Source organism: Alternaria novae-zelandiae, assembly GCF_023758075.1.
Source record: "Alternaria novae-zelandiae strain BMP 2774 chromosome Unknown scaffold_14, whole genome shotgun sequence".
Taxonomy (NCBI): domain Eukaryota; kingdom Fungi; phylum Ascomycota; class Dothideomycetes; order Pleosporales; family Pleosporaceae; genus Alternaria; species Alternaria novae-zelandiae.
Genome location: NW_026056974.1, coordinates 666,376 through 690,190, shown reverse-complemented (window position 1 = coordinate 690,190; position 23,815 = coordinate 666,376). Strand labels below are relative to the sequence as shown.

At 53.5% G+C, this 23,815-nt stretch overlaps 9 protein-coding genes across 9 annotated transcripts; 4 read left to right on the top strand and 5 right to left on the bottom strand.

The window, feature by feature from the left end:
* Positions 1-139: 139 nt before the first annotated feature.
* On the bottom strand, positions 140-1,167 carry J4E88_007087 (uncharacterized protein; the record flags this gene model as incomplete). Its single annotated transcript, XM_049400708.1, has 2 exons — positions 140-780; positions 831-1,167. The coding sequence occupies 2 exons, from the start codon at positions 1,165-1,167 to the stop codon at positions 140-142; spliced, it is 978 nt and encodes a 325-aa protein (XP_049253656.1).
* Positions 1,168-1,788: 621 nt separating this feature from the next.
* Positions 1,789-2,537, bottom strand: J4E88_007086 (uncharacterized protein; the record flags this gene model as incomplete). The annotated part of the gene is made up of 2 exons (XM_049400707.1): positions 1,789-1,943; positions 1,979-2,537. The coding sequence occupies 2 exons, from the start codon at positions 2,535-2,537 to the stop codon at positions 1,789-1,791; spliced, it is 714 nt and encodes a 237-aa protein (XP_049253655.1).
* Positions 2,538-3,967: 1,430 nt separating this feature from the next.
* On the top strand, positions 3,968-5,829 carry J4E88_007085 (uncharacterized protein; the record flags this gene model as incomplete). Its single annotated transcript, XM_049400706.1, has 3 exons — positions 3,968-4,387; positions 4,437-5,687; positions 5,737-5,829. The coding sequence occupies 3 exons, from the start codon at positions 3,968-3,970 to the stop codon at positions 5,827-5,829; spliced, it is 1,764 nt and encodes a 587-aa protein (XP_049253654.1).
* Positions 5,830-6,618: 789 nt separating this feature from the next.
* On the top strand, positions 6,619-7,160 carry ATG12 (Ubiquitin-like protein; the record flags this gene model as incomplete). The annotated part of the gene is made up of 2 exons (XM_049400705.1): positions 6,619-6,766; positions 6,901-7,160. The coding sequence occupies 2 exons, from the start codon at positions 6,619-6,621 to the stop codon at positions 7,158-7,160; spliced, it is 408 nt and encodes a 135-aa protein (XP_049253653.1).
* Positions 7,161-8,038: 878 nt separating this feature from the next.
* Positions 8,039-9,559, bottom strand: J4E88_007083 (uncharacterized protein; the record flags this gene model as incomplete). Its single annotated transcript, XM_049400704.1, has 1 exon — positions 8,039-9,559. One exon carries the CDS (start codon positions 9,557-9,559, stop codon positions 8,039-8,041), a length of 1,521 nt encoding a protein of 506 aa, XP_049253652.1.
* Positions 9,560-10,199: 640 nt separating this feature from the next.
* Positions 10,200-11,957, bottom strand: J4E88_007082 (uncharacterized protein; the record flags this gene model as incomplete). Its single annotated transcript, XM_049400703.1, has 2 exons — positions 10,200-11,562; positions 11,611-11,957. The coding sequence occupies 2 exons, from the start codon at positions 11,955-11,957 to the stop codon at positions 10,200-10,202; spliced, it is 1,710 nt and encodes a 569-aa protein (XP_049253651.1).
* A 2,702-nt stretch (positions 11,958-14,659) lies between these two features.
* J4E88_007081 (uncharacterized protein) lies at positions 14,660-16,124 on the top strand (the record flags this gene model as incomplete). Its single annotated transcript, XM_049400702.1, has 5 exons — positions 14,660-14,843; positions 14,965-15,038; positions 15,158-15,260; positions 15,310-15,656; positions 15,714-16,124. The coding sequence occupies 5 exons, from the start codon at positions 14,660-14,662 to the stop codon at positions 16,122-16,124; spliced, it is 1,119 nt and encodes a 372-aa protein (XP_049253650.1).
* A 979-nt stretch (positions 16,125-17,103) lies between these two features.
* On the top strand, positions 17,104-18,351 carry J4E88_007080 (uncharacterized protein; the record flags this gene model as incomplete). The annotated part of the gene is made up of 2 exons (XM_049400701.1): positions 17,104-17,298; positions 17,356-18,351. The coding sequence occupies 2 exons, from the start codon at positions 17,104-17,106 to the stop codon at positions 18,349-18,351; spliced, it is 1,191 nt and encodes a 396-aa protein (XP_049253649.1).
* Positions 18,352-19,261: 910 nt separating this feature from the next.
* J4E88_007079 (uncharacterized protein) lies at positions 19,262-23,275 on the bottom strand (the record flags this gene model as incomplete). The annotated part of the gene is made up of 3 exons (XM_049400700.1): positions 19,262-21,187; positions 21,401-23,108; positions 23,172-23,275. The coding sequence occupies 3 exons, from the start codon at positions 23,273-23,275 to the stop codon at positions 19,262-19,264; spliced, it is 3,738 nt and encodes a 1,245-aa protein (XP_049253648.1).
* Between the last annotated feature and the right edge of the window lie 540 nt (positions 23,276-23,815).

Genomic DNA, 23,815 nt, shown 5'->3' with positions numbered 1-23,815 from the left:
ATAACGATAAGCGGCTGATCACGTGTAGAACATGATCAGGGTCCAGCAGCTCGGACGGAACAGTCGATGCATATCATTAATTCGTCAGTCTATCGAGTTATGCAGATGCCTAACGCCATAGCTAATGCAGTCCAATTACTCAGTTGATCCGCCCCATACTCTCCTCACCCCGCTGGCTCTCCGCTATCCTCATAGCTTGCAATCCCTCTGCGAGACCTTGTTGAACACCTCCGGTGACACCTCTGACCCACCAAATGGTCATCTCGTTGATCGCTTGTCCCACCATCCCGTCGTTCATCTGGCATACGGTTTGTGATAACCGCAGCGTCTTCCGTCCGATATCGTCGACAGTCGCGACGCCTGTATTGACGAGCCGTTTTGTGATCTGATGCTTCCTCTCGAACTGGTAGGTGTGTGATAGGAACAGCTTGATGTATGGTAGAAGGAACTGCATGAGAATGAAGGACTGGAGGACGAGGGTGGCAGTCAGACGGTGCAGGATCGTGGGGTTTCGTGGAGGCGCTCTCTGAGTACTAGGGCTGCGTTGCGAGACTGGGAGTAACGCGCGTGCGCTTACGTCGTTCGTTGTGTCGACCACGTCGTGTGGAAGAGCCGCTTGTATGCTCAACGTCTCTTCTGGGGTGAGCTTCGCTGGTAGCCCCCGAAGAAGATATGTTATGCCGTGTATATAGAGCTGTCGAGTCAGCGTCGCGGATGTCTCGTCGGGGCTATTTATCGTTTCGCTTGATTCTCGAGATGCTTGAGCCATGAGGCTTGTTCCTGTAGGGTATGAGCATGCAGTGCCCACATTCGCGAGGGACATTCCATACCTAAAGTAGCATACTTCCATCTGATGCCACAGCCGCCCTCGTGAGCACCATGTGGCTGTGAACGTGCGCTTCCTGAAGAGCCAGGTCTGTCCAGTCCATCGTCCACGAACTCGACGTCTGCCTCGCCCAACGCAACTGACAGTCTATGTGGTGTGACGGCACCACTCGGGGGTATCGACGAATAGCCTGGAGGAGGAGTCTCGGGCTGTGGTAGTTCGTCGATAGAGGCTGATTTACTATGTGATCCGCGGTTTCGTACGTCGTTGAGAGATTGTCGGAGCGAGGGTATCGTCGGAAGATGGTTCGATACGACGGTGGGCAGGACGCTGTAGAGCATGCTGGGTCGGAAGCTGGTCTCATCCCCTGACATTAGAGACGGCGTGTCAAGAGACGGCGTGTCAAGAGACGCCATGTCGAGAGTCGACGTGCAGATATCAGCGCGTTCAACCCTCAGCATACTTTCGGCTTATCTCGCGGGCGTATCCACCAAAGCTGTGCGGTCGATCCCAGCGACTTCACCCAGACTCTTCCGCGAACGCAAACGAATAGGAAGCAGCCGAATGGAAACGGGAGAAGATCGAGGACGATGAAAATATGCGAGATAAGCCTAGAGCTGCGACAGCCGCCGCACAGCGGCTATCCTCGTTTGGCGCAGACGGCATTATTCCGAATCCGTGCTATTTTCGAGAGTTGTGAGTTGCAAGCATGTGAAAGCGTTGAGTCGCTCACACCACAGGTGCAGGCCGTTGCGCAGGGGTCCTGAGATAGCCGAGCACCGAGCACCAATCAGCTGGAACGTGGAAAACGTGTAGGAACATTTGGATATCTTTGCATCGTCACACACGACGAAGATACGACGCCAACATGCTACGTGAACTAATCTAGCACTCGTCCTACAGTATCCGTTGCAGAAATGCACGTCTGAGAAGGCTACCTGGGTACAAATACGTACGACCGTTCACCAAGCAAATCGCGTTGAAGGTGTGGTTGCCCAGACTGCCTGCCGTGGATTAAGTGTCGGATCGACGACTTCAGGCTTCTCCTCCAGGTCGGTAATCATCTCGACGTCCATATCCTCGCCTTCTTGAGTGCTCTCGACGAGCTGGTTGGTATCTGGAGGCAGCGAGAAGTCAGTACTAAGGCGCCACCTCCAGGGAAGATGCTCTTACCACCACCAAAACCATGACCATCATCCACATACTGACCAGCCTGCACTCCATCGTCTCGTGTCATACGTTGGCGCAGAGGAACACGTTCGGTATCCCTGATGATGGCTTGAATCTGCTCACAGTACTTCCGCAAGTTTTCGACGTCATCGCGGATCTTGTCCATAGTGTAGGCATCTTGTTCTCCCTCCTTTGCTACCACTTCACTCCAGTGCTTCAAATCGCGGACGTCGCCATGAAGATAGGCGCCGACGTCTCGAATGCGATCAATGTCCTCGCGTGACCAGCGGGTACCGCCGTGAGAATCGCGGACGTAGTTCACAACGAGATCGTAGGCGCGGATAGTGCGGTGCATGAGGGAGTTCAGGTCTTCGTCCCATAGCCGTGATGATTGAGCTGGAACTGCGGCGTTGGAACGGCGGGGATTGATCGGAATACGGTTCACATCCGCGTCGTCGTAGTTGAGCGCAGCCTCAGAAGGTGCAGACGCTGGTGTCCATTGTCGGTTGGAATTGTACGGCGGACGATACGAATCGGTCATGGTGACGATGTTGTATATAGTCGAGTTAGGAGAGTGGAGGTGCGAGAAATAAGCAGTCCAGAGAATTTATAGGCGCTGTCTGTTTGCGTTTGGCCCAAGTCAAAGTGAATGATCAGGTCACCATCCGCACGCGTAGACCTTTCACTGAGCAAGACGTGAAGGAATGATGGGCGACCTGGTGTTATGATCATGATCTTGATGTGCAAGTCCGATATCACACTTTTTTATAATCGCAGAGTTCTGGCTTCCACATATTCTATACGATAATGAAAGTAACATCGACGGGATATGGTACAGGGTGGCAAGGCAGCAAAGCTCCAGACGAGCCAGCGATGGAAACCGAGAGGGTGATAGCCACGAGAACGAAATAGAGTGTGAGAACATATTGTAAGACTTAAAAGAAGCGTGTAGGAACGTATGTGCAACAGCTGACCTACTGTGTTGGGGGCTAATTACGACCGTATATGCAGAGTCCATGACATCTCATAGTGTGTTCCGTTGAAAACCTGCGTCTTGCCAATACCTGTTAAATACTTTGGAGCACCCAGAACGTACATCATCGACATGACGTCTTTGTACGTGTGTGTTTTGTCTATTCTTGTATGCACTGTTCCTGACGCTTCCGGTGTTTTGTGGCCCATAGAACAAAGTCGCGGCCAAGGTGGGTGACACTTCCGGCTACCCACAAAAGCCTCCATCATCCAGACCCTTGATAAGTTTGAAGCTGTCACGGTCCCATGGAAATGGAAGACGTGGGAGCTTTTCACCAGCCAATGTTGGCCTAAGGACGCGAAATGAGACGGGCCTAATGGTGCAGCGCTCGCCGTCGAATTACTCCCAGGACAGGAGACAGGAGAAGTGGGGTCGGCGTCGGTGCAAGCAGCAGAGGCGCGCCGCATGCAGAAGCTGCAAATCTTCCCCTGATACGCTGAATCGTGAGCCAGCAATACGGTGGGAGATTCGCAGACGCGAGATGTCGTGCAGGGCGCACTGACGGTGTTGTCGGCAAGGGTGTATTGTTTGCCCAGGTCGTTGTCTAGGCAAATGATGTTGTGGATGGTTCGCGCGAGATTTTCAGGCTAACCACAGTCGCTCTAGCCTGCACCTGCATCATACTGTACCCAGCCTCCGGACCAAACAAAGACACTCTTTCCTTGGTCGATGAAAGCAGATCGACGTCTGCAACGCGCTTCACCTTCGCTCAATTGCTGTGTGGTCAACATCTCACTCGGTCTCTGAAGCTCCCTCGCATCGACATGGCTGCTACGCGTTGCTAGAAAACCTCGACGTGCCTGTACCGTCGCGTCGTGAGCTACACGCACACGTGCCCCTCCCACCACGCCCGTCTATTACACCTCGAAGCACCCTCAGCCGCTATCATACGTATGGCAGCAGTGGCTGTCCCTCCGTCGCCCCAGGTTCCTTCAGTCATGTCGAACCGGCGCGTCCCCCTCGCCAACCTGCAAAACGCTACCAACTCCCCGTTACGCGCGACTGCCATAGGAGGAAAGCGCCAACGCTCCCACGCCAGCGAGCAACGCGATGTCCCCTATGGCCAGCCACCACCCAAAAAACAGCTCATCGAGGTCGATGATGCTGAAGCTCGCCGTCACGGCCTTATTCGTCGGAGTGGGGCCCAGCCCACGGCTTTGACTCGCAAGCTGGAAGCAGCAAGAGATACCAAGGCCCCGTCAAAGCAGGCCGCACAGCGTGCATCTCACGACCTAGAAACGATTCGACAATGGCAGCGTCACTACCGCAAGCTGTTTCCCCAGTTTGCCTTCTACTTTGACAGCGTCTCAGAACCCCAGAAAGACAAACTTTTGAACAGGGCACGCGTCCTAGGTTCCGTACGTCTGGCACACCCTTCCCTACATCCGTCGTGCTAACAGTCACCAGCGAGAAGTCAAGTTCTTCTCTCGGGAAGTCACCCATGTCATCACGACGCGTTCCATTCCCGCCGACCTCGATGGCAGTTCATCCTCCCACAAAGGCACCGTCAACCCGGCCCAGCTGGAGAACAAGAAGTCCATCTTCGATGCCGCCCTCGAGAAGTCCGACCGTGGTGATATCCTGTACAAGGCTAAGAGCTTGGGTATGAAGATATGGTCCGTCGAGAAGTTGCAACGCATGGTGGATACCATGTTCAATAAGGAGACTGGGGAGGACGCGTCTACCCATTCGACACGTCAGGCGGTGGCTACGCAGCACAAGGGCCGTCCCGCCGATTTGCAAAGGCTGCTACAAAATGAGAAGTTGGACCGCGACTACGTCATGGCCTCGCAGGACATGATTCCGCTCCGTGGATACTACGTGTACGTGCACGATATGGACGAGGTTACCCGACCCGTCATGATCCGAGAATACCAGAAGGTTGAGAAAGAGAAGGGCAAATGGCCGCAGTTCCGTGCCTCGGGTAACGGCAAGTGCCCGTTCGTGGAGGATCCCCATTTCGGTCGCCGACAGCAGGAAGAGCAGGAAGCACGCCGAAGGCAGGCTGCTCAAGCGCCACGGACGCGTGCTGCTTCAGCTATGGAAGAGAAGAATGCTTTGGGAGAGAACAACAACCTGGCAAGGCGTCCCAGCGCTCCTGCCGCCATCGTCAAAGAAGAACAGGATGGAGATGCGAAACCGTTAGATCCTCCAAAGGCCCTTCCTCCCAAGCGATGCAACACGGCAGACGGCCCACCACCCATGTTTGGCAGTGCTCAGGCTAGCATCCGAGCCATGCCCCGTTTCATCGCTGGTGAGCCGGTCGCGTCTGGTCTACACCAATCGAACATCACGTCCGCTATCCGCTCGCAAATGATCTCCTCGACTGCTGCTGCCCCTCGTGCTGGAAACAGCAAGGAAGTCAACCAGCTGAAACGAAAGGTCCTAGAGAAGAACAGCGTACCGTCGGCGAATACGAATAGTGGCCATTCGTCCGTTACAAACGATGTCAGGGCTGCGCTCAGCTATGAGCATTCTCAACCCATGCGCGCGGCAAAGCGCAAGGCCCAGGAGAACATGGGTCACACACACGATGATGGAGACGAAGAAAGACAAGCTCGTAAAGCAGCAGCCCTCCGCAGGCGCAAGACTGCTGAGAAGGAGTTGAAGCCTGGTTACTGCGAGAACTGCAGGGAGAAGTTCAATGACTTTGACGAGGTACGCATTACGAGCATTCCTTTACAAACAACATACTGACAACATACAGCACGTCGTTTCCCGCAAGCACCGCAAGTTCGCAGTCACCACGGACAACTGGGTTGAGCTTGACCAGCTACTCGCCCAACTTGATCGTCGATGAGCCTTGCGGCTCATGCAGACTACACGGCCACACATTGCATCCCTTACGGCGTAATGCACGACCTCACTAATACCCACGACATAATTTCCTATCGCACCTGTTGTTCACTTCTCGCCCCCGGGCGCATGGCATTACTCTGCGAGCGAATACCCGTTTCCATAGCATTTTCGAGGCGCAGCTTCTACCTTTCCCCTTATTGGCGACATAGCTTGACTTGCTCCATTTCCTTACCCTGTATAGGCCCATGATCACTGATCCCTGGTGGCTTAACGATGCATGCATCCCCTTTGTATATAGCTATTGCGTCATGACCTTCGGGTCATCTTTGCTGGTTGTTGCGCTTTGCAAACCGGCTGGCTGGTGGTGTACACGCGTGTGTTTTCAGTAAACGAGGGTTGGTACTACTATGGAGGTTTGTAGAACATTGTCATACTGAGGAGGTTACTTGGCGACGAACGCGGACGACGCCATACTGGAGGCTATGTTATATATCATTATCGTATCAGATATGTAGAAAACACTAGATATCAATGCGAAAGATGATATGGTTGATCAACGGTCTTAAGCATTGAAGTGATGTTGGGGTAGTGGGGCGCTGATTGGCTAGGCCGACGTTTACACCTTCCATCGTGACCATCGCTCTTGCCTCGAACGAACACTGACCCACAAACATTCGCTTTTCCCAGATCAGTCCTCCTTATCTTCTTTGGCCTTTCACACTCAGTCCAAAATAGTTGCTGTAACCGCACTTCACTCTTCGCTTCGCATCAGTACACATCAACCCTCGCCATGTCCGAATCACCAAGAGAAAGGATGCCGGAGGAAGATGACACTACAGAAGCGCCTCTCACCATGGCAGCCTCAGTCGTGTTGACCAACCTACCCAAAGACGCTTCGAAAGCGTTGGAAGGAGCAGGAAACCTCGCTGTTCAGAAAGGTATCCCCATCCGTTTTCATCTACCCATCTTCCAACCCATCAACAACGAAAACACTCTACATCCCCCATCCACACCATCCCATCCCAGTCCACCTCCCCTCCCTCCCTCATTACCCACTAACCCCCCACCACAGTTACAATCCGTCTCCAACCCATAGGCTCAGCCCCCCACCTAACCCAACGCATCTTCAAGCTCTCCACCAACCAGACTTTCGCAACAATAGTACGTTTTCTGCGGAAGCGGCTGGGGGTTAAGGAGCACGAGAGCGTGTTTTGCTATGTGGGCAATGTGTTTAGTCCTGCGTTGGATGAGGGAGTCGGGAATCTGTGGAGCTGCTTTAGGCAGGGCGAGGAGTTGGTTGTGGGGTATGCGTTGGCTCCGGCTTTTGGGTAGGTGGATGGGGGAGAGAGGGAGGGGAGGGAGGGAGGTGTTTCGTGGGGGTCTGAAGAATGTTTAAGAGGATGTGTTACGATTCAATCGGTTGTGTCCGATGGCATCTATGTTTACAGTCATGATCATGGAAGCATACATCTATTTATCTCAACAAGCACGATGTTTGTTCAAATATGGCATGAAGAACATACCAACACTGGTCGAAGAGCAGACGGCCACAGCAACAGTGACGGAAACTCTGTCAACACTTTCGTTCAAGTACGAGAATGGAATCCGCTACTCCAAACAATGCACACTGTATAAAAGCAGTCTGCTCCCTCCCCTTCGTATAACCTAGAACCCATATCGAAAGCCAAGTTATACAAACCACCCAAGCCACATACATCACCCTTGAGAAAAGAAAGATACCTCAAAGCGCACATACACTCCATCAAAATCGAGTTTACCCCCCCTGAATAAAACAACCGACTCTGAACTTCTCAACTGTCCAAACACCTACACATCTCCAACGACATAAACCATGTGCGAATGGGACGAAACCACCTACGAAGGCTGCTATTGTGTCTATAAAGATCTTTACCGGCGATGTGCATACTGGAATGAGCGCGATGGAGTCTGCGGGAGCGGAGTGCCGGATACAGTGCATCGCGGGACGTTGAAGGGTGTGTGTGGGAGGTGTCCAGACCGTGCGGGGCGTGCTTAGGTGGGTTGCTGGGGGGAGAAGAAGGGTGTTTGCATATATTCGACGAATTTGACGGGTTACTAGGAGAATTAGGGTTGTGTGTATGATATGGGAAGAATGGTGAGTGGAAGAGAGGAATGTATATGTGTATGGACTGAATGTGTGATATATGGAAGAAGAGAAGTACGATGATTGTCTAGTTGAACCAGAAGCTTACGCTGAAACTCGGCGTGAGGCTACGTATATAATGCCACCAACCCACGGGTAGGTAGAGACATTCGCCTGGTGCTAGGATACCTTCGATGTACCTCGCGTCTTTGAATCCAGGAAACTCTTCGTCGAACTCCCGTCTCCTTTCACTCATAGCATCATCTTCGCCCAATTCATAGCCTTCCCTAGTCCCCCAACAAGACATCCCAGGATACAAAGCCATAGCTTCATCCAAATCAACCTGACTCGTATTACTCATATCCACACCACTCTCATCCGTACTCCTCGGATGCAGACGCTGCGTCTCCGCAGGTGCGTAGAGGCGCACGTATTTGTAACCTACGACTTGCGCGAGGATGTTGTGGTAGGGGTCTGTGTGGAGGGGTGATATAGTGCCTACAGGGCCGAACCAAGCATTGAGTAGAGGTTCTTCTAGTTTCGCTACGGGTTTGATGTGTGTGAGATGGGGAGATGGAGCGGGCTCGCAGTAGCAGTAATCGGGTATGCTGATGTCGGCGCGTAGGGAGGGAATCTGGGCGAAGAGGTCGTGTTGGGCTAGGTAGCCGGTGGGTGTGGGTTTCGTGCTGCTGTCTGCCTGGTCGAGTTCAAGACTCTGCGTCGTGTCTGTATGCGCTGCGGTTGAGACAGCTTCTCTGTGACCCTCGAGCATATACGTCTCCATGAAGTCACGGAAGGTGATGATGCGCTGGCCCCAGCCTTCTTCGGTATAACTCTTCCCAACCTCTACTGGTATGAGCCGTCTACCACCAAGCGTCTGCTCTAGCAGATATGCTGGGTCGTTCCACGGCCTTTCATCAAGGGCGGGCCAATGCTGTATCGCACCCTCGATGATGAGTGGTGTATGGGTGTTTGTGTCACCGAGTCTCTTCTGGAAAGCCTCTAGGCTGAGCTCTTTCGTTCGTGGAATCGCGCGTCGAAGGGAGGGTGGAGGATCGGGAAGCATCGTTGCGAAGCTTGCTGGTAGGCGCGAAGTTTGACCCTTAGATGATAGTCTTCTTCTCTTGCGCGGCCTTTCTGAAACTTCTGTATGGAGATGAGAGTCTGGTGGAGTTAGAACAGCCTTCAGCGCTGCAAACCATAGCTCTACGAGCTCCTCCCTCTCAGGTGCGCCCGTCAGTATGAGCGTCATATCCAGTATCCGCACCACTTCATCGACCCAGTCACTCTTTGAATCGACTTCTTCTTTGTCGCCCCCGGACTCCGAGAGGGTCTCGCGCAGGTGCTCATCACGCTCGTCGCCTACCAGCTTCAACACCTTCCACAAGCTCGCATCCGTATACAGCCTACGCCAGCACGTCTTCACCTCCCTATACGGCACATCGTGTAGCTTCTGATACGCAAGCTTGAGGGCAAGCTCGAAATCGTTGGGAAGGAGCGACAGCGCGGCGCGTCCGCATTCGCGAATAGGATCGGTCTTCTGCCTCGTAGTAAGTTCTTGACGGGTTAGTTGGGTGATCTCTCCAAGCGTCGGCGCGTCATTGCTCATATCTGACGGCACCACTTTCGCGATGGTGTTGGATGGCTACCGCAAAGGGTGCTAAAGTGGCACGGTGGTTGCTGTTGGTAATAGTGCGAGCTTTGACCGACGCCCTGCAGCTCCTTCCCGCGCCGTTGACAGCCAAGACATCGTGAATAATACCCGAACGCTATTCGTTCCATAGGGCTGGAGCGTTGGATGCTGAACCATGCGCTCGGTAATCGCTTTTTCGACTTCCTGTTAGCGTAAACCCTGTGCCTTCACACGTGTGCCACCCGGATGTAGGATCAAGGAGCCGAGAGTGCATATTGACTTCATTTATAGGTCGGCAATTCACTGCCGTGACGTACGCCTCAACAACGCCATGCGTTGGGTATATTGCTATTATACACAAGTCTTGCTGCCTGACTCTAAATCATAACCTCCGACATACATCTTAGATCTCTGATGGCCCATGGGTATCGCATCCGGAAATGTCGTAAGCCATCAGTCATCAACCCATCACGACCGCCACATGTGGACGGTTCGTGTACTGTACAAAAGAAAAAGAAAAAATAACATGGGAAGCATTAGGCAGGCTATGCATATGCAAAGAGGCCATAGGGGCCGGGGTATCACGCAGGGGGTATGTAAAGTAGTAAGGGAGTCGTCAACCAAGAAGGCCGCCAGCATCCTGTAAGGACGGCACATTGCGGCTATGTTGGGTAGGGTTGCGTCGATGAGACGTAGGAGGGGGTGCGGAAGAAAGCAAGCCTCCAGGATCTCGTAGAGACAGAGCATCGTAGCTTGCTTGTGTTGAGCGCGTTGACGTGCGTTGTATGGGCGCGTATCGCTCATTGCGAGGAGGACCGGCTGAGGAGCCCGAGTGTGGAGAGGGGGTTGACAGAGCTTCTTCTTGTTCGCGATCTTCGGAGAGCAAGCCGCCGAGGTCCTGCAACTGGTGGGTGGGCCGGACAGACGACATCTCGTAGTCCTCAGACTGCTGCGAAAGTCGAGAGTTGCGCCGTGCTTGAGGCAAAAATGCGCGTGCATTTGGTATGATTGTGTTCGAGGCTCTGGACCCCCGCCGTGGCTGGGTTGCGAAGTCGTGCGCGATCACTGAATCGGTGGGTGAGGGAGCTACAGTTTGATTCTCAAGCAGGCCTCCAACATCGAACCATGACACTCGTCTTGCACGAGGGCTAGGCATTGGATCCCGTATATCTTCGACTGTCACGCTGGATCGGTCGCTGCATTGAATCATGCCAGCTTCTTCGTCGGGGAATCTCCAGTTATTGTTGACAAAAGGGCCAGGTTGTCTAGAAGACGACAGAAGGTCAAGATCAGCCACCGGAGCTGGTCTAGGAACGCTTGTCTGCTTCTCGAGTAGTTCGGGTTTTGTCCGGTACCCTAGCGATCGTGCGAGGTCTTCGTCGCTACTGCATGTTTGGTCCGTGAAGCGTCGTGCTGACCCTCTGCGTTCCATGCTGTCTGTAGTTGATGGTGCTTTGAACTTGGCTTTCTTAACACCTCGGTCGCGAAGGAACGATCCTAGGATGATGGCGTTGGAAACTATGGTTGCAGCCAAGATCTCCGAAGAAGCGAATACAGTGCGGAACTGTTGTAGGCCTTGTCGTTGAATGACCAGAGGCATTCGCGTCCCAGTTACGACGATCAGGACGACTGACAAGGAGAAGAGCACAGTCAGGGAGATCTTTCGCTTTAATGGCATGCTCGAACGCACGATGATCGGAATCGGGAAGGCGATCAGAAATATATCGGTGACGATGTCGGTGATGCCCATGGTGAGCAGCTGCGCGTAACCCTGTCGGCATTGCGGTCCTGGATCCGGCACGACTTGCCAGTAGTGGGAGGTGGGGTGGCACTCTGCCAGTGTGGCAATGAGAACCATGAAGAAAGTAACGACAAGAAAAATGCGTATGCCACGCAGTCCCCAATCGTACCCTTTCTTCCAGAAACGTTCTGTCAGACGCTTCAGAAACTCGGAAACGGTGAACTTGGCCATCCAGATGCTGGCATGGGGTTAGTCGTAATCTAAGAAAGTTGATGACTGCACATACAACAACGCATAGAAGATCCTCGAGGCGAGGACCATCTGAGAGCCGATCTCGCGATGCCGGATGATGAGCGGGTCCGTCAAAGTCGAAACATTGACATTGTTGGTGCCCCAGATGAGGACCACGTGCACAAAGCCCATACGCGCAAACAGTGGGATGATGCTGAGCGCCATGATCTTGTCCTCGCGGAAGAGTCGTTCATTGCGGATGTAGCGGCCAGAGAGTCGGACGCCTATGATGACGGCAGAGAAAACGGTGCACCACCACGAATACAAGAGAGTCGGGTTGTTGGCCATGCGGGTTCGGCGCAGCGGGGGAGAGGCATTGTACAGGTCGCGAGATATTATCATGCTGCTGTTGAGTAGTCCCCACAGACTCTCGCCTCCGCAGAGGGTGAGCTGTTTGGTAGTCGCGTGCTCAGTGCCGAATTTGCGTGGCAGCGATAGCGGTGACGAGTTGGGGATGGCGATGTGTGCGCTTTGACCATGTCGCTCTTTCTGGCTGACGTTGCTGGCGTACCGAGGATCTGGGATGGCAGAGTGGGTATGCTGTCAAGCTAAGTTTGTAGCCTCAACGCGCGTTTGCAAGCGGTGCGAGGGCGCGGTGAAAGTGAAGTTGAAGAGCGAGACAAGTCACCGGCTGCGAGAGGCGTGATAAACGGAAGCTGCTGCGCGTGTGAGTGGGTCTTATCGCAACGGCAGACTGGACCTTGGCCAGGACTTCGGAGGTACGCCACATATTCGCTGGAGCCCGCCTCGATCGCCAAAGGCGCGCGGGCTGCCTGGTGCCATGGCCTGCCAACCCCAGCATTCCTGGTTCCAACTCCTGGTCCTCGCTGATAGGCGTTAGCTGACACTGCCGTGACACGTCCTGGCCACAACAAAGGGCAATGGGCTCGACATTGGCAATCACGGCTCGAGTCCAAAGCCGAGCATCGCGACGGGAGGACCTGTTGCTGGCTGTCGGATGCATCCCTGCTGAGGCCACCTGCATAATTCCAATGGTGCTGCGCGTCCGCTATGGCGCTTGTAGCTCTATCTGTCTCCAAACAAAGCGATTGGGGCCTGTCGGCGCAATGGCGGGAGGTCAAACACCCCTCAGACCTGAATGCAGCGGTTGCTGACCGCTCGGAGGCTCCTGGGGCATTGGCACCTCACACCCAAGCCTCAGGATAATCAGCTCCGGCAGGCCAACGGAGATGGCCACCAACTGATCGATGACACTGATTATCGCTGGATTAGGCGTGCAAACAGACCCGAATCCCGGGGTTGAGGCCGGTAGGCATGGCGTCCAACAACCTCACTAGTCGCTGCACAAGTGTGCGCATTGCCGCACAATTATCGTGACTGTTCGCCCGGCTATAGTGTTGGTCTTGGGGATGCGCCATTTCGCAAACCCCCACCTCCCGACTGTCGCGTGGTAGATGCCCTGTGCGTCTGCGCCTGCCTCGTGAGACCCTGACCCCCGCCATCCCGTTTCGCACCTGCCTTGCGAAGGTGCTCCCTGTTTCGATAACAATAGCGATTCATACAGTACTACAAAGGCTGAGTTATATCATGATGATGCCCAGACAGGAACGCAATTTTCGAGGACATGGTCCTTGCTGAATGCTGACGTTGAGAACTCCGCGAACGGCCATATTACCAACAGTGTCGCTGCTGCCCCGCGAACGCAGCGAAATGACCGATAACGACATCCCGTCCACAATCCTTCATCCGCCATAGTGATCTGTACATATCTGACGATCGTCATTGCACCCATGAATAGTGTACTGTTCTATTCCTATGTACAATGCGTACGTACGACAAGACACCCTAGAACACTACGACCTCGCCCTGCTACTACAAAGTTCAGACGACATTTAGTTCCCATCAAAGGCGCTGCGACCAGATTGTCACACGCGCTACTTCCGAAGAGATATACCACCCCGAGATTGCGAGGTTCGCAATCGCTGTCGTTGCTTTCCGAGGCTCATGCATAGCCATGATTTTCATGTGCGCATCGCCAAAGTCCTTATCCGTGGCTTCCATCGTGGACATGGCCGCAAGGCTTAGCCTCGCGTGATCGGTCCTCCTGGTTCCACATGTTCAGATACCCGATTAATCAACTCACTTCGGCCCATTGCCCAGCAGCAATAAAACGACACGAACCACTAGGGGGCTCATCGGTGTCCATGAGCTGGACTCCAATTCAGTTTTTCGACCCCTTTTACTGGCTTAAGAGGGAGACGTTGCACAGACAGAGAGCAGAGCCCACAGCATCGTTCAGCGCGATATTAGCTCGTCCACCAGCACTAACAGCGTGAGTAAAGTGGGGATACATGTTTCCCTATGACGTTGACGTGCATTGCGCACTACTGGAGAAGAAAATCGTGAAAAGAGTTTCGCCCAGTTTACGATGTTGGGTGCAGCAAGAGCAAACTCCATCTTGTTCTATGGCAAAGAAAGTCGGACATTGGATAAAAGGAAGATCGACACAGGGGAGTTTGTCCGGGACCTGGCATAGACAAATGTGGATCCATTATGATCAACAACATGCACAAGACAAACAGGAGTATCTGGTACGTGTACGATTGGGGAGACGTATCGTGAGACGTGCAAGACTGTCTTGAAATGCCAGATCGGGTTTGCGTCATGAGGGGAATCAAGACCACCTGGCCATCTTTCACATGTGAAACCGGTCGAGCTTGGGCCTGCCCCATGAAGAATCGTCCGCGGAGACAGCAAGTCGACACGCAGCAATGCGGTTTCAGGCATTGCTTGAATGATGCATATGTATCCCCATGACATCGTTTGCCGTGAAACCTGTTACCTTATGTGCAGAGGCGCGTCGTGAGTGGCAGTGGAAAACAAATCATGGCTAGATCAGGGTGGGGCCATGACGTCCGCTTTTGGTGAATACCCAACAATGCGCACACGACAGCGCCCGAACAAAACCACCGCAGCACCTCTACCTCCCGCACTCTCACACACCCCAGCTCCTTATTACACTCGCATACTTCTGCCTCTCAATCCACTTGTGATTCCCCTCTTCTCCACTGTATCTCCGAGCAATGTCAGGTGCTCCCCGCGTTGAGCTCCCCAACACGGATACCGATTTCGACCTCCAGCAAACCCCCAACGGCACCCCAGACTTCCTATCGGAAATGGACGGCTCTTCTGCACCGCAGACCAACGGCAACGCCAACAAAGACCTGCAAAACAGCGCAATCAAGGCAAAGAACGGAATTCTAGAGAGTAAGGTGAGTGGGACAAAACGCCTTTGACCCTTACCGAGACGCAAGCTAACGCGATACATGGCAGTCTTATCGGCCGCCCGCACAACACCTGATTTCTTGAACTCACACCCACAAAGCAGCTTCAAACGCCATGAACGCCGCAAACAACCACCCCAGCGTCCAGAACGCCAAGCAGACAGTTATGAACGGTAGGGTATGTGCACACGGTCGTCTCTACACGCTTTGGACAATAGCTAACGGTGATCTTGCAGCACACACGTCAGCCTTATGCGCACACGACCAATGCTAAACTCTACAGGTCCCGTTGCACAGAATGTCAAGGCCGAGGGCGCAAAGACGCGCAACGAGTTTGCTGATCTCGCCAACTCCAAGACGATTCCCGAGCACAAGGCAGCAACTGGCCAGAACCTTACTCGTAAGCTATACCCAACCCCCGAATCGACCACGTAGCTAACACACACCAGACTACCACAGCATGTTCTACCGCTTGTTGAGCTGGAAGAACCCCCGCGCTACCGGAATAGCGTTCGGTGCGACCGTCCTCTTCATCTTCGCCGCACGATACCTCAACCTGATCCGCTACATGTTCAAGATGTCCTACATGGTGCTCGGACTTACGGCAGCCGCTGAGGTTGTCGGAAAAATGGCTCTCGGACGTGGTCTTACTTCGCAGTTCAGGCCCCGCCAGTACTACACCATTCCCAAGGCTTCGCTTGAGCGTATGACCGACGACTTCGAGCAGCTCATCAACTTCTTCGTTATTGAGTCTCAGCGTATCATGTTCGCCGAGAACGTCTACGTCACTGTTGCTGTACGTATAACCCCTCTTCACACACTGAACAAGATGGCTGATTTCTCGCTCCCTTAGATGTTCTTCGCTTCCTTCATCTCCTACTTCCTCATCAAGTTTGTCCCCCTCTGGGGCTTGGCTCTGATCTCGACATTCATTACCTTCCTCGGTCCCCTCATCTACATCCAGAACAAGGAGGTCATTGATGCTCAGTTGGAGAAGGGCTACAACGTCGCCAACCAACAGGCCCAGCAGGTCAAGGGTCTTGCTAACCAGCACGCTGGAAACGCCATGAAGACTGTCCAAGGATACACCCAGCAGGCCACGGCCAAGGCCCAGGAGACCGTCAACCAGTACCGCGGGCGTTCCACTTCCCCAGAGGTCAAGAAGGAGGCTTTCCCTTCTGCCCCAACCCACGCTCCCGCTACTGAGGAGTCCTCTGACGAGGAGCTTGAGGATGAGAAGCCCGTCGCGCAGCCTGCTCTATAAGCTGTTCCGCCAACCAGTTCATCTGGAGTAGCCAGGCTCCTCCATGGTCCTACACTCAAACACGCCACAATCCATCTCTGACACGTACCCTTCTCACGGTGCTCACGTATAACGACTTACGCTCGGTTTCTGTGTGTAGTCCTCAAGCCTGAAATTGCAACCGGAGTCAGCGTTGTGTATCCCTTTTCTTTAAAAGCCTTTACTTGATCTCTAGTCTAGCGCGTTCATGTATTCTCTACACTCAGCGTTTGGAAATAGTCCTGTCTGTCTGTCATGGGTGGGGTTCCGGTACATAATCACGGTATGGGAGTTGTCTTTCTCATCATCTGGGTGATGGGAGGTATAATGAAATATTGTCTTCTTACAACTGTTCACTTGAACGCGTATTGTGAAACACTTATATTAGCGGGTGGAACGAGGCGCCCAAGATTGGCCCCAAATGTCAACAGGTTGCCTGAAGGTAACGGATTATGTGCTCGCCCATCGCTGTGCCACAGGTGCGGCGCTGAACATGTCTCATATACAGTAGCCAACATGCAGGATTGAAACTCTGTCAGTAGAGCACATGTGTCCTCCGCGATGAAAGAAACGGCCATCACATTCTCGTGGAGCACCGCATACGTCGGAACATAGATGCAGTGAATCCACTCCAGCACATCCGATTCTCCGCATCAACTTGGGACGAGACCAATTATAGATCGGCGGCTAACCGGCACGTGGTCCGTGCATAACAGGCAGCCGTCGTGTTGCGTCAATGGGGGCCAGCATAGCCTTGGCCTGAACTTCGCCTCCTTGTCTCTCACGCCGTGCCGCGCTGTGACAGCGCCAACTTCAATACACCTGTCAACCCTTTTACTTCCGTCTCCCTTTTCTATTTCTTCTGTTCTCACTTTCTCAACTTTCTCACTACTGCGACTTTGCAGGATATACGACTTTCTACAGCGACTTGAGAGTCTACGGAATACGCATCTCAGACAAGATGACGGTCCTCGTCGAACTCGCTCGTCGCGCTGTGTCGCACCCTCACACGGCGACGTTTGTCAAGCGCGCCTTGCACAATGGAGCTCCTGTGCGCAACGGAGAGTCTACCCAGCTGAAGCCAGAAGACGTCCCGATCTGGGGCGTCGTTGTCATCTACATTAGCATCTTCATTGCGAGTGTGGCTATCAGTCTTGTAAGTACTCCATGCCTCTTTGACATCTCGGTACATGTACTAACAAGACACCAACAGATCTCCTACATGCTCAATGAAGTCGTCACCACCCTCTGCATGGTCGAGTCCCCCATGGCCGCCATCACCGTCTCGCCAACGACCTACGAGGCCTCCGACAAAGAAGACGAGAAGGAGACGCTCCTCGAGACCGGCCCTACCATCACCCTCGTGAACCAGAAGCCCATCACCTCGTCCATCCGCGCCACTCTCCGCCACCTCGTAGCCAACGCCGGCCGCTTTGCACGCTTCCGCGGTTTCCGCGTCCACGTTCTGTACTCGTTCCTCGCCGGCATCGTAAGCACCTTCTTCAACGGCGCTCTCCCCATGGTTCCCGGCCAGCCCATCCTCGTCGCTGGTATCACCGGTGCCGTTCTCGCCAACGTACACGCAGTCTGGACACACAAGGTAGTCGGTATGCCGACCGAGCAGAGCCTCTGGCAGCGCATGCCCTCCAAGAGCCACTGGAAGACTCTCGCTGTCCCCGCCACCATCGCTTCCGTTATGCCATACATCAGCCTGTACCTCTCTTTCGGCGTAGCCATGCTCATGGGTCTCCACAAGCTCGAGCAGGAGAAGATTAGCTCCTGCGCTGCGTGGACTGGTCTTGCCGTTCGCATCCTCACCCTCTTCGTCTTTGTCATCGTCTGCACTCTTTTCCTTTGCCTCCCCGCCATGGTCACCCTGATCCGCATCGAAGCTTCCATCCTCCCTGAGGACCAGGACACCGTCGTCCCCTTCGACCGCACCTTCGGTGGCAAGGTTGTTAGCAAGATGATGGGTGGAACCGGTGTCGTCGGTTTCTTGGATGCGTGGAGGTCTTTCAACTGGGAGGCTCGCCGCCGTCTTATCAAGTTGTTCTTCAAGAACTTCTTCATCATCGTTGGCATGTTCATTGTTCTTGCCCACGTTCTGGCTGCTGAGGTCTTTGTTATCATGGGCCCGGCTGTCGGTAAGTTCATGATCATGTGGAGGGAGCAGGACAACGCCCTGCCCAATGGCTTGTTCGGTGCTTAGACTGACTAATCAGCTTGGACTGCTACGGCGGGTTTCTGAAGTCGCTTTTGGATCGGAGATTGATCTTTGCTTGGATTTGGATAGGATAGGACTGGATCAGGTGTTGTTGTTATTATTATCACGATAAGGGTTCGATAACCACATTAGCTATATACAAGTTACTCACACTCTCTTTGAATCATTATTTCGTAACTTGTCAGAATCCAGATCAGAATCCATCTAAGCCAGCACTTGATGTATCCCCAACTGCATGTCGGTCGAGACTCTGAGCACATATCACATTGACAAGCACACAGTCTGTTTTTCACTTTGACGTTTATTTCAATATATCAAAATACCATAATCATCATACATCCATCAGTGCATCCACCAGCCGACCCACCAGTGTCTAATCAAGCCCATGAAAGCGAAAACGCCACGCTATGCTACCCTACCAGCCAAATGATCAGATCCTAACAAAAGACGCCAACCATCGCCACAAACGCATCCGCCTGTTCTCTAAACATGGAAAGCAGCAAAACAGATGAATAACCTAAAAAGGACTCATAACTCGCAGAAACAGAAAAACGCAAGATAGAAAAGGGTATAATCGCCTAAACATGCCTGCCAACCCCATGCATGCATTGTGTCGTTCGTCAAGCTCGCTCTTGACAACGCTTTTCTCTCCCTTGGCGAGAAGCTGAAATGCAAACGCAATATACGCCAAAATGCGTAGGTAAATGCTTTTCCCTTTCTCACTGTTCATTCACTCCTCCTGTCCATGCCCAGTTTCGTGATCAAGGAGGAAATACGCGCGGAAGTTTTGCGCGGGGAAGAAGGGTCATCCGATGATGCGTATGAGCGCCCTAGCCCAATGGTTTTAGCACATGCGTCAAGAAAGCGTGATGCATACTGGTCGTCTTGTGTGCTTTCATATCACCGACGCACTCTTCTTGTGCTCGAACACTTTAACCGCTTTTTGTATATCGTCTTCACCCTTGACGACAGCCACACCCACATTGATGCTCCGTGTTTTCTCATCCACGCTTTCGACTTTGAGGATAGCATCTGCTTCCGCCTGTTTAATCCGCTCTTTCTCTGCTTCGAGCTCTAGGTTCGCTTTGTCTTGGCCTGTGACCACGCCTTTGAGGATAACTTCCAGGTCGGCGAGGCGGACGGGCTTGATGAGAAAGAGGTTGATGCCGCTGGAGTTGGCTTCTTGTTGGATGTCCGTGTCGGCGACGCCGGTGAGGGCGATGATGGTGACTTTGGGGAGGTTGGATCGGATTTCGTGGGCGCGGATCTGGCGGGTGGCTTCGAGGCCGTCCATGATGGGCATGTTGATGTCCATGAGGACGACGTCGATGCGCGATTCTTCGTCGCTGGCGGCTTTGTAGGCTTCGAGTGCTTCGAGGCCGTCGGCAGCGAGGACGTGTTGGTGGCCGAGCTTGTCGACGAAGGTACGTAGGAGGCGGAGGTTGATGGGGTTGTCGTCGACGCAGAGACAGCGCAGTGCGCGTGAGGGTTTTAGGTATTTGGATGTTCGGGGTGGGCTGCTGTTGATTGAGCGTATCTCGGGGGCACTACTAATGCTGGTGAGCTGTGGTCGGGATGGCTCTACGACATGCAGGTGATCGGTGCGACGGGGAGGTGCTTCCTCTTTTAGACTGAGCTCTGTTATTCGAGGGATCATCGATTTGACGTCCAGTTTTTGGGTCTCTTCGCGTCGTGCGTGTCGATCGAGACATGAAGCTAGGGCCTTCGACATCTTGTGGGGTCCGACAGGTTGGCCGATACATTCGAAGATTATCCCCGGCACCGTAATGGCTGTTGTAGATTGTGCTGCTGCGGCGCCCTGGCACACGACTATAACAGGGGTTGGAGACACTCGACCGGGAGACTGGCTGTACGTAGTCCGTAACGCTTTGGCGCAGGTTTCGGTAGCGATGATCAGGTCTGGTTCGGCCGCATTGTCGCCCTCCTCGCATCGTTCGATACCGAACCACTCAGCACAAAGGCTGTCGAGCGCCTTCAATGATAGCTTCGAGGCTGTCTTGTTCTTCAAGTCTCTAACATGATACTCCTCTTCCTCATTGAAACCGTCAAACCTCACTTTCAGACCCTTGGTGCGCTTAGTGACCTGTTGTAGCTGCAGATCTTTCTCTCCTTCTGGACCGGTTGCACAGAAGTTGGGAGACATTCGTGACTCTTTCAATGGACATGTGACTGTAAACTTGGTGCCGCGGTCTTTCTCACTACGCACTTCTACCTCGCCTCCCAGAGATTCCACAATCTGTTTGACGATCGAAAGACCTAGACCTGTGCCCTGGCTTAAAGGGTTTTCCTGCGCAAAGGAGTGGAAGAGCCTGTTGTTGATATAGTCCTCTGACATTCCAATACCAGAGTCGGTCACCGAGAACCGAAACTCGCAGGTCTCGTCCTCGTCTTCAGGCTTCCGCTTAACCTCAAGCTTCACCTTGATGTACCCACCCGGTGTATATTTCAGGCTGTTGCCGAACAGGTTCATAATGACTCGCCGCCATGCGCCAGGCTGAGTGCGAAAGACGTAGTTGTCGCTCTGATTGATATCGAGAATGATAGATATCGGCGGTTTGTTTACTTTAGAGGCGGTTAACTCGTATGTTTGAGCAGACGTCTTCGCGTAGGTGTAGCCTGCGAAGACACTCTCGACCACATCTTCTGTCAAAATGCTCATGTCGACGTCGTTGATTAGTGTCATGATATCATTGGTATGAGCTTGACCCGGACTGATCATATGCTTCGCGCTCTGTGTCCGCTTCTTCTGGCGCTTCGAAACTCCCCGGGTCAGATTGTTGATTTTGGCAAAGTCAAGAACCTATAAAGTTAGTGGCAGTATCTGATACAGGCTGTAACAACTTACGTGATTGATAGTTTCCAGTAGAGTTTTTCCACATGTCTCGATTGTTGCTACATGTGATACCTGCTGGCCGTCTAGAGGGGAATCCTTTAATAGATCTGTCATTCCCAGAATGCCGTGCTAGATACGGTCAGTGCATGCGCTTCGGCTGCTTCATCTTTGTATACATACCAGTGGTGACCGCAGCTCATGGCTGATCGACGAGATGAAATCGGCCTTTGCAGCATCAGCTAGTTTTGTGTCTAGACGAGCGACCTCAGCCATGACAAAGTTGCTGAACGCTGCCAGGTAGCTGAGCTCCTGTTCGGTCGTGAAGATTCTCTTCGGTTCCGAGCTCCAGATGACAGCCGTGGCAAACCAACGTTCGCGATGTGGGTCCCACAGTGGATAGAGTATCAAACTCCGAGCGGTCGGAAAAACCCTCCTCAAGTAAGCTTCGTCATCCAAGCTTCTGGTAGATTCTGTTTTGCGCGGTGTACTGAACGGAAACCCGTCGGCTGACTCGACTTCGTCCACGCCAGCTGTCGATGGCGAGGCGACCGAAGGAGTTGCAGGATCGTCGTCGAGGTGGAAAATCTGGCCATGTGGATAGAGTCGCAGGAGGTGTCTAAGAACACTTTCTGAGATGCATTCTCCGGTGTTGGGTAGCGGCTTCGTGTCGCGATCGGTTCTGCAAAGCGCCGCCCCTAATATATCGCAAGGTTTGTCCGGCTCAGGTAGCTGATCGGGATCGAAGTCGTCATCAACAAGTCCTCCAAAGGTACTGATTTTCGCGTCAAAGAATGCCACGCCTTCTGCTTCGGTTGAGTCTACGATCATGTTCGCCGCTCGTGTGAAGTGAGCCCTCAGTTCTGGGGCCACTCTGTCCTTTTGATCAGTCTTGGTGAAGCCTTTCGTGGAAGTGGACGACGTCGTAGTAGTCATCTCCGGACGCATAGTATCGACCGTCTCTCCGTTGACTAAACTCGGGGGCGCACCGGTTGCAGGTGGAGTGTCCTTCGGATTCCTCATGGCCGGATCTATGTTTCCATTGAGCACGACTGGATCTTGCGCAGCGTCGGAATTGGCAGAAGGACGCTGGCGCTGGGGTATGATCGCATCTGGTAGACCTGACGACTGGCCCGTCTCCTGATCCCAGGGATCGACCGTCCAATTCTCCAAGCCACTCTTCCCTTCAGCGAAAGATCCCAGACTCTTGACCATAATCTTGGCCCGGCGGTGATCTTCAGCTGCCCTGGTTCTTTCCAAATGTCGCATTACTGTGCCTGCCATACTTTTCAAGAAAGCGAGCTGGTGCGGTGACAGGCCGTCCCGCGGGTTCTCGTCCAGAACGCAGTATGTGCCGATGCTGTGGCCGCTTGGGCTGCGAATTGGTACTCCGGCATAGAAACGCGAGTATGGTGGGCCCTGGACAAAGGGAAAGTTGCAGAAGCGTTTGTCTTTGCTGAGATCGTTGACGACGAGGGAAGGAAGGTCGCTCGGATCGTCGAGAGGGAGCGTGCTGTATTTGGGAGCGAGGTTGACGGTGTAGTTACAGAGGCTCTGTTCTTTGGGGAAGATGGTGGTGCCGAAGCACAAACGGTCGTCTTCGAATTCGGGCTCGCCAGTCTGCAACGACAGAGTGCGCGTGGCTTCGGCGAGGAGGAAGCAGTCGGTCCTGTCGAAGAAGGATATGAGACATCTCCGCGCATTCAGACGCAGCGCTCCCAACTGCGCAAACGCCGTCAGGGCCTTGTCGTCCGACGCTCGCGGGGCGTAGTCTAGAGAGGGCGGCGGGGTAGTCGGGGGCGTCTGGGACTTGGGAGCCGGTCCCGGGGATGAGTGACGGCTCGCGGGGCCATCTGTCTGGGGAAGGTGAGAGCCTGGACGAGGGTAGTACCTAGATGGTGACATTGGTGAGTGTAGCTCTCCAGGTGGCGCATGCCAAAGGAGATAAGCCTACCGATAGAACGTCTTCTCCCGCTCCCTCGCTAGATCCGCATGGTCTATGCGACGCCGTCGTCTGGCCTGCGTGCGTGCAATCGCATGGTCGATTGAATCCGACATTGATGTATTTGAAGAGACGTGCGGAGAAAGGGTCTACCGCTATGTGTTTACCCACCTTCAAAAGCCACTACCTAGGCATTGGCGTCGGGCACTTCTAGTGGCAGCCAACCACAACTCCCGCTTGGGCACAACCGACGCAGGGAAAGCAAATGGCTACTAGCCGATACGCGTATGTCGTCGGCAATCGGGTGAGCAGCGAGCCTTGCAAATGGCGGACGTCATGCAAGATGCTGACCTGCGAGCCGTGGGAGACAGTTGCACGAGAAAAGATTATCCTCCTGGTACCTGAATGAAGTGCAACCATAGATTGGCTATCAGTGGGCTGGTGCCAGCCCTGGGCGCGCTTGCCTGATTCGAAGTAGTCTTCTAACGCCTTGGCGGACCCACCTGGGCACAGTCCGCCACTCACGACTGAAACCTGGTACTATACATCCACCTCTTGTGAATGTCGAGTCACCAGACTTGAGAATCAACGCCGTTAGTCAACTTCAGCGTTGGGTCTTAATCTCGAGGTCTTACTTTCTTCTCGCTTTCTGCTCT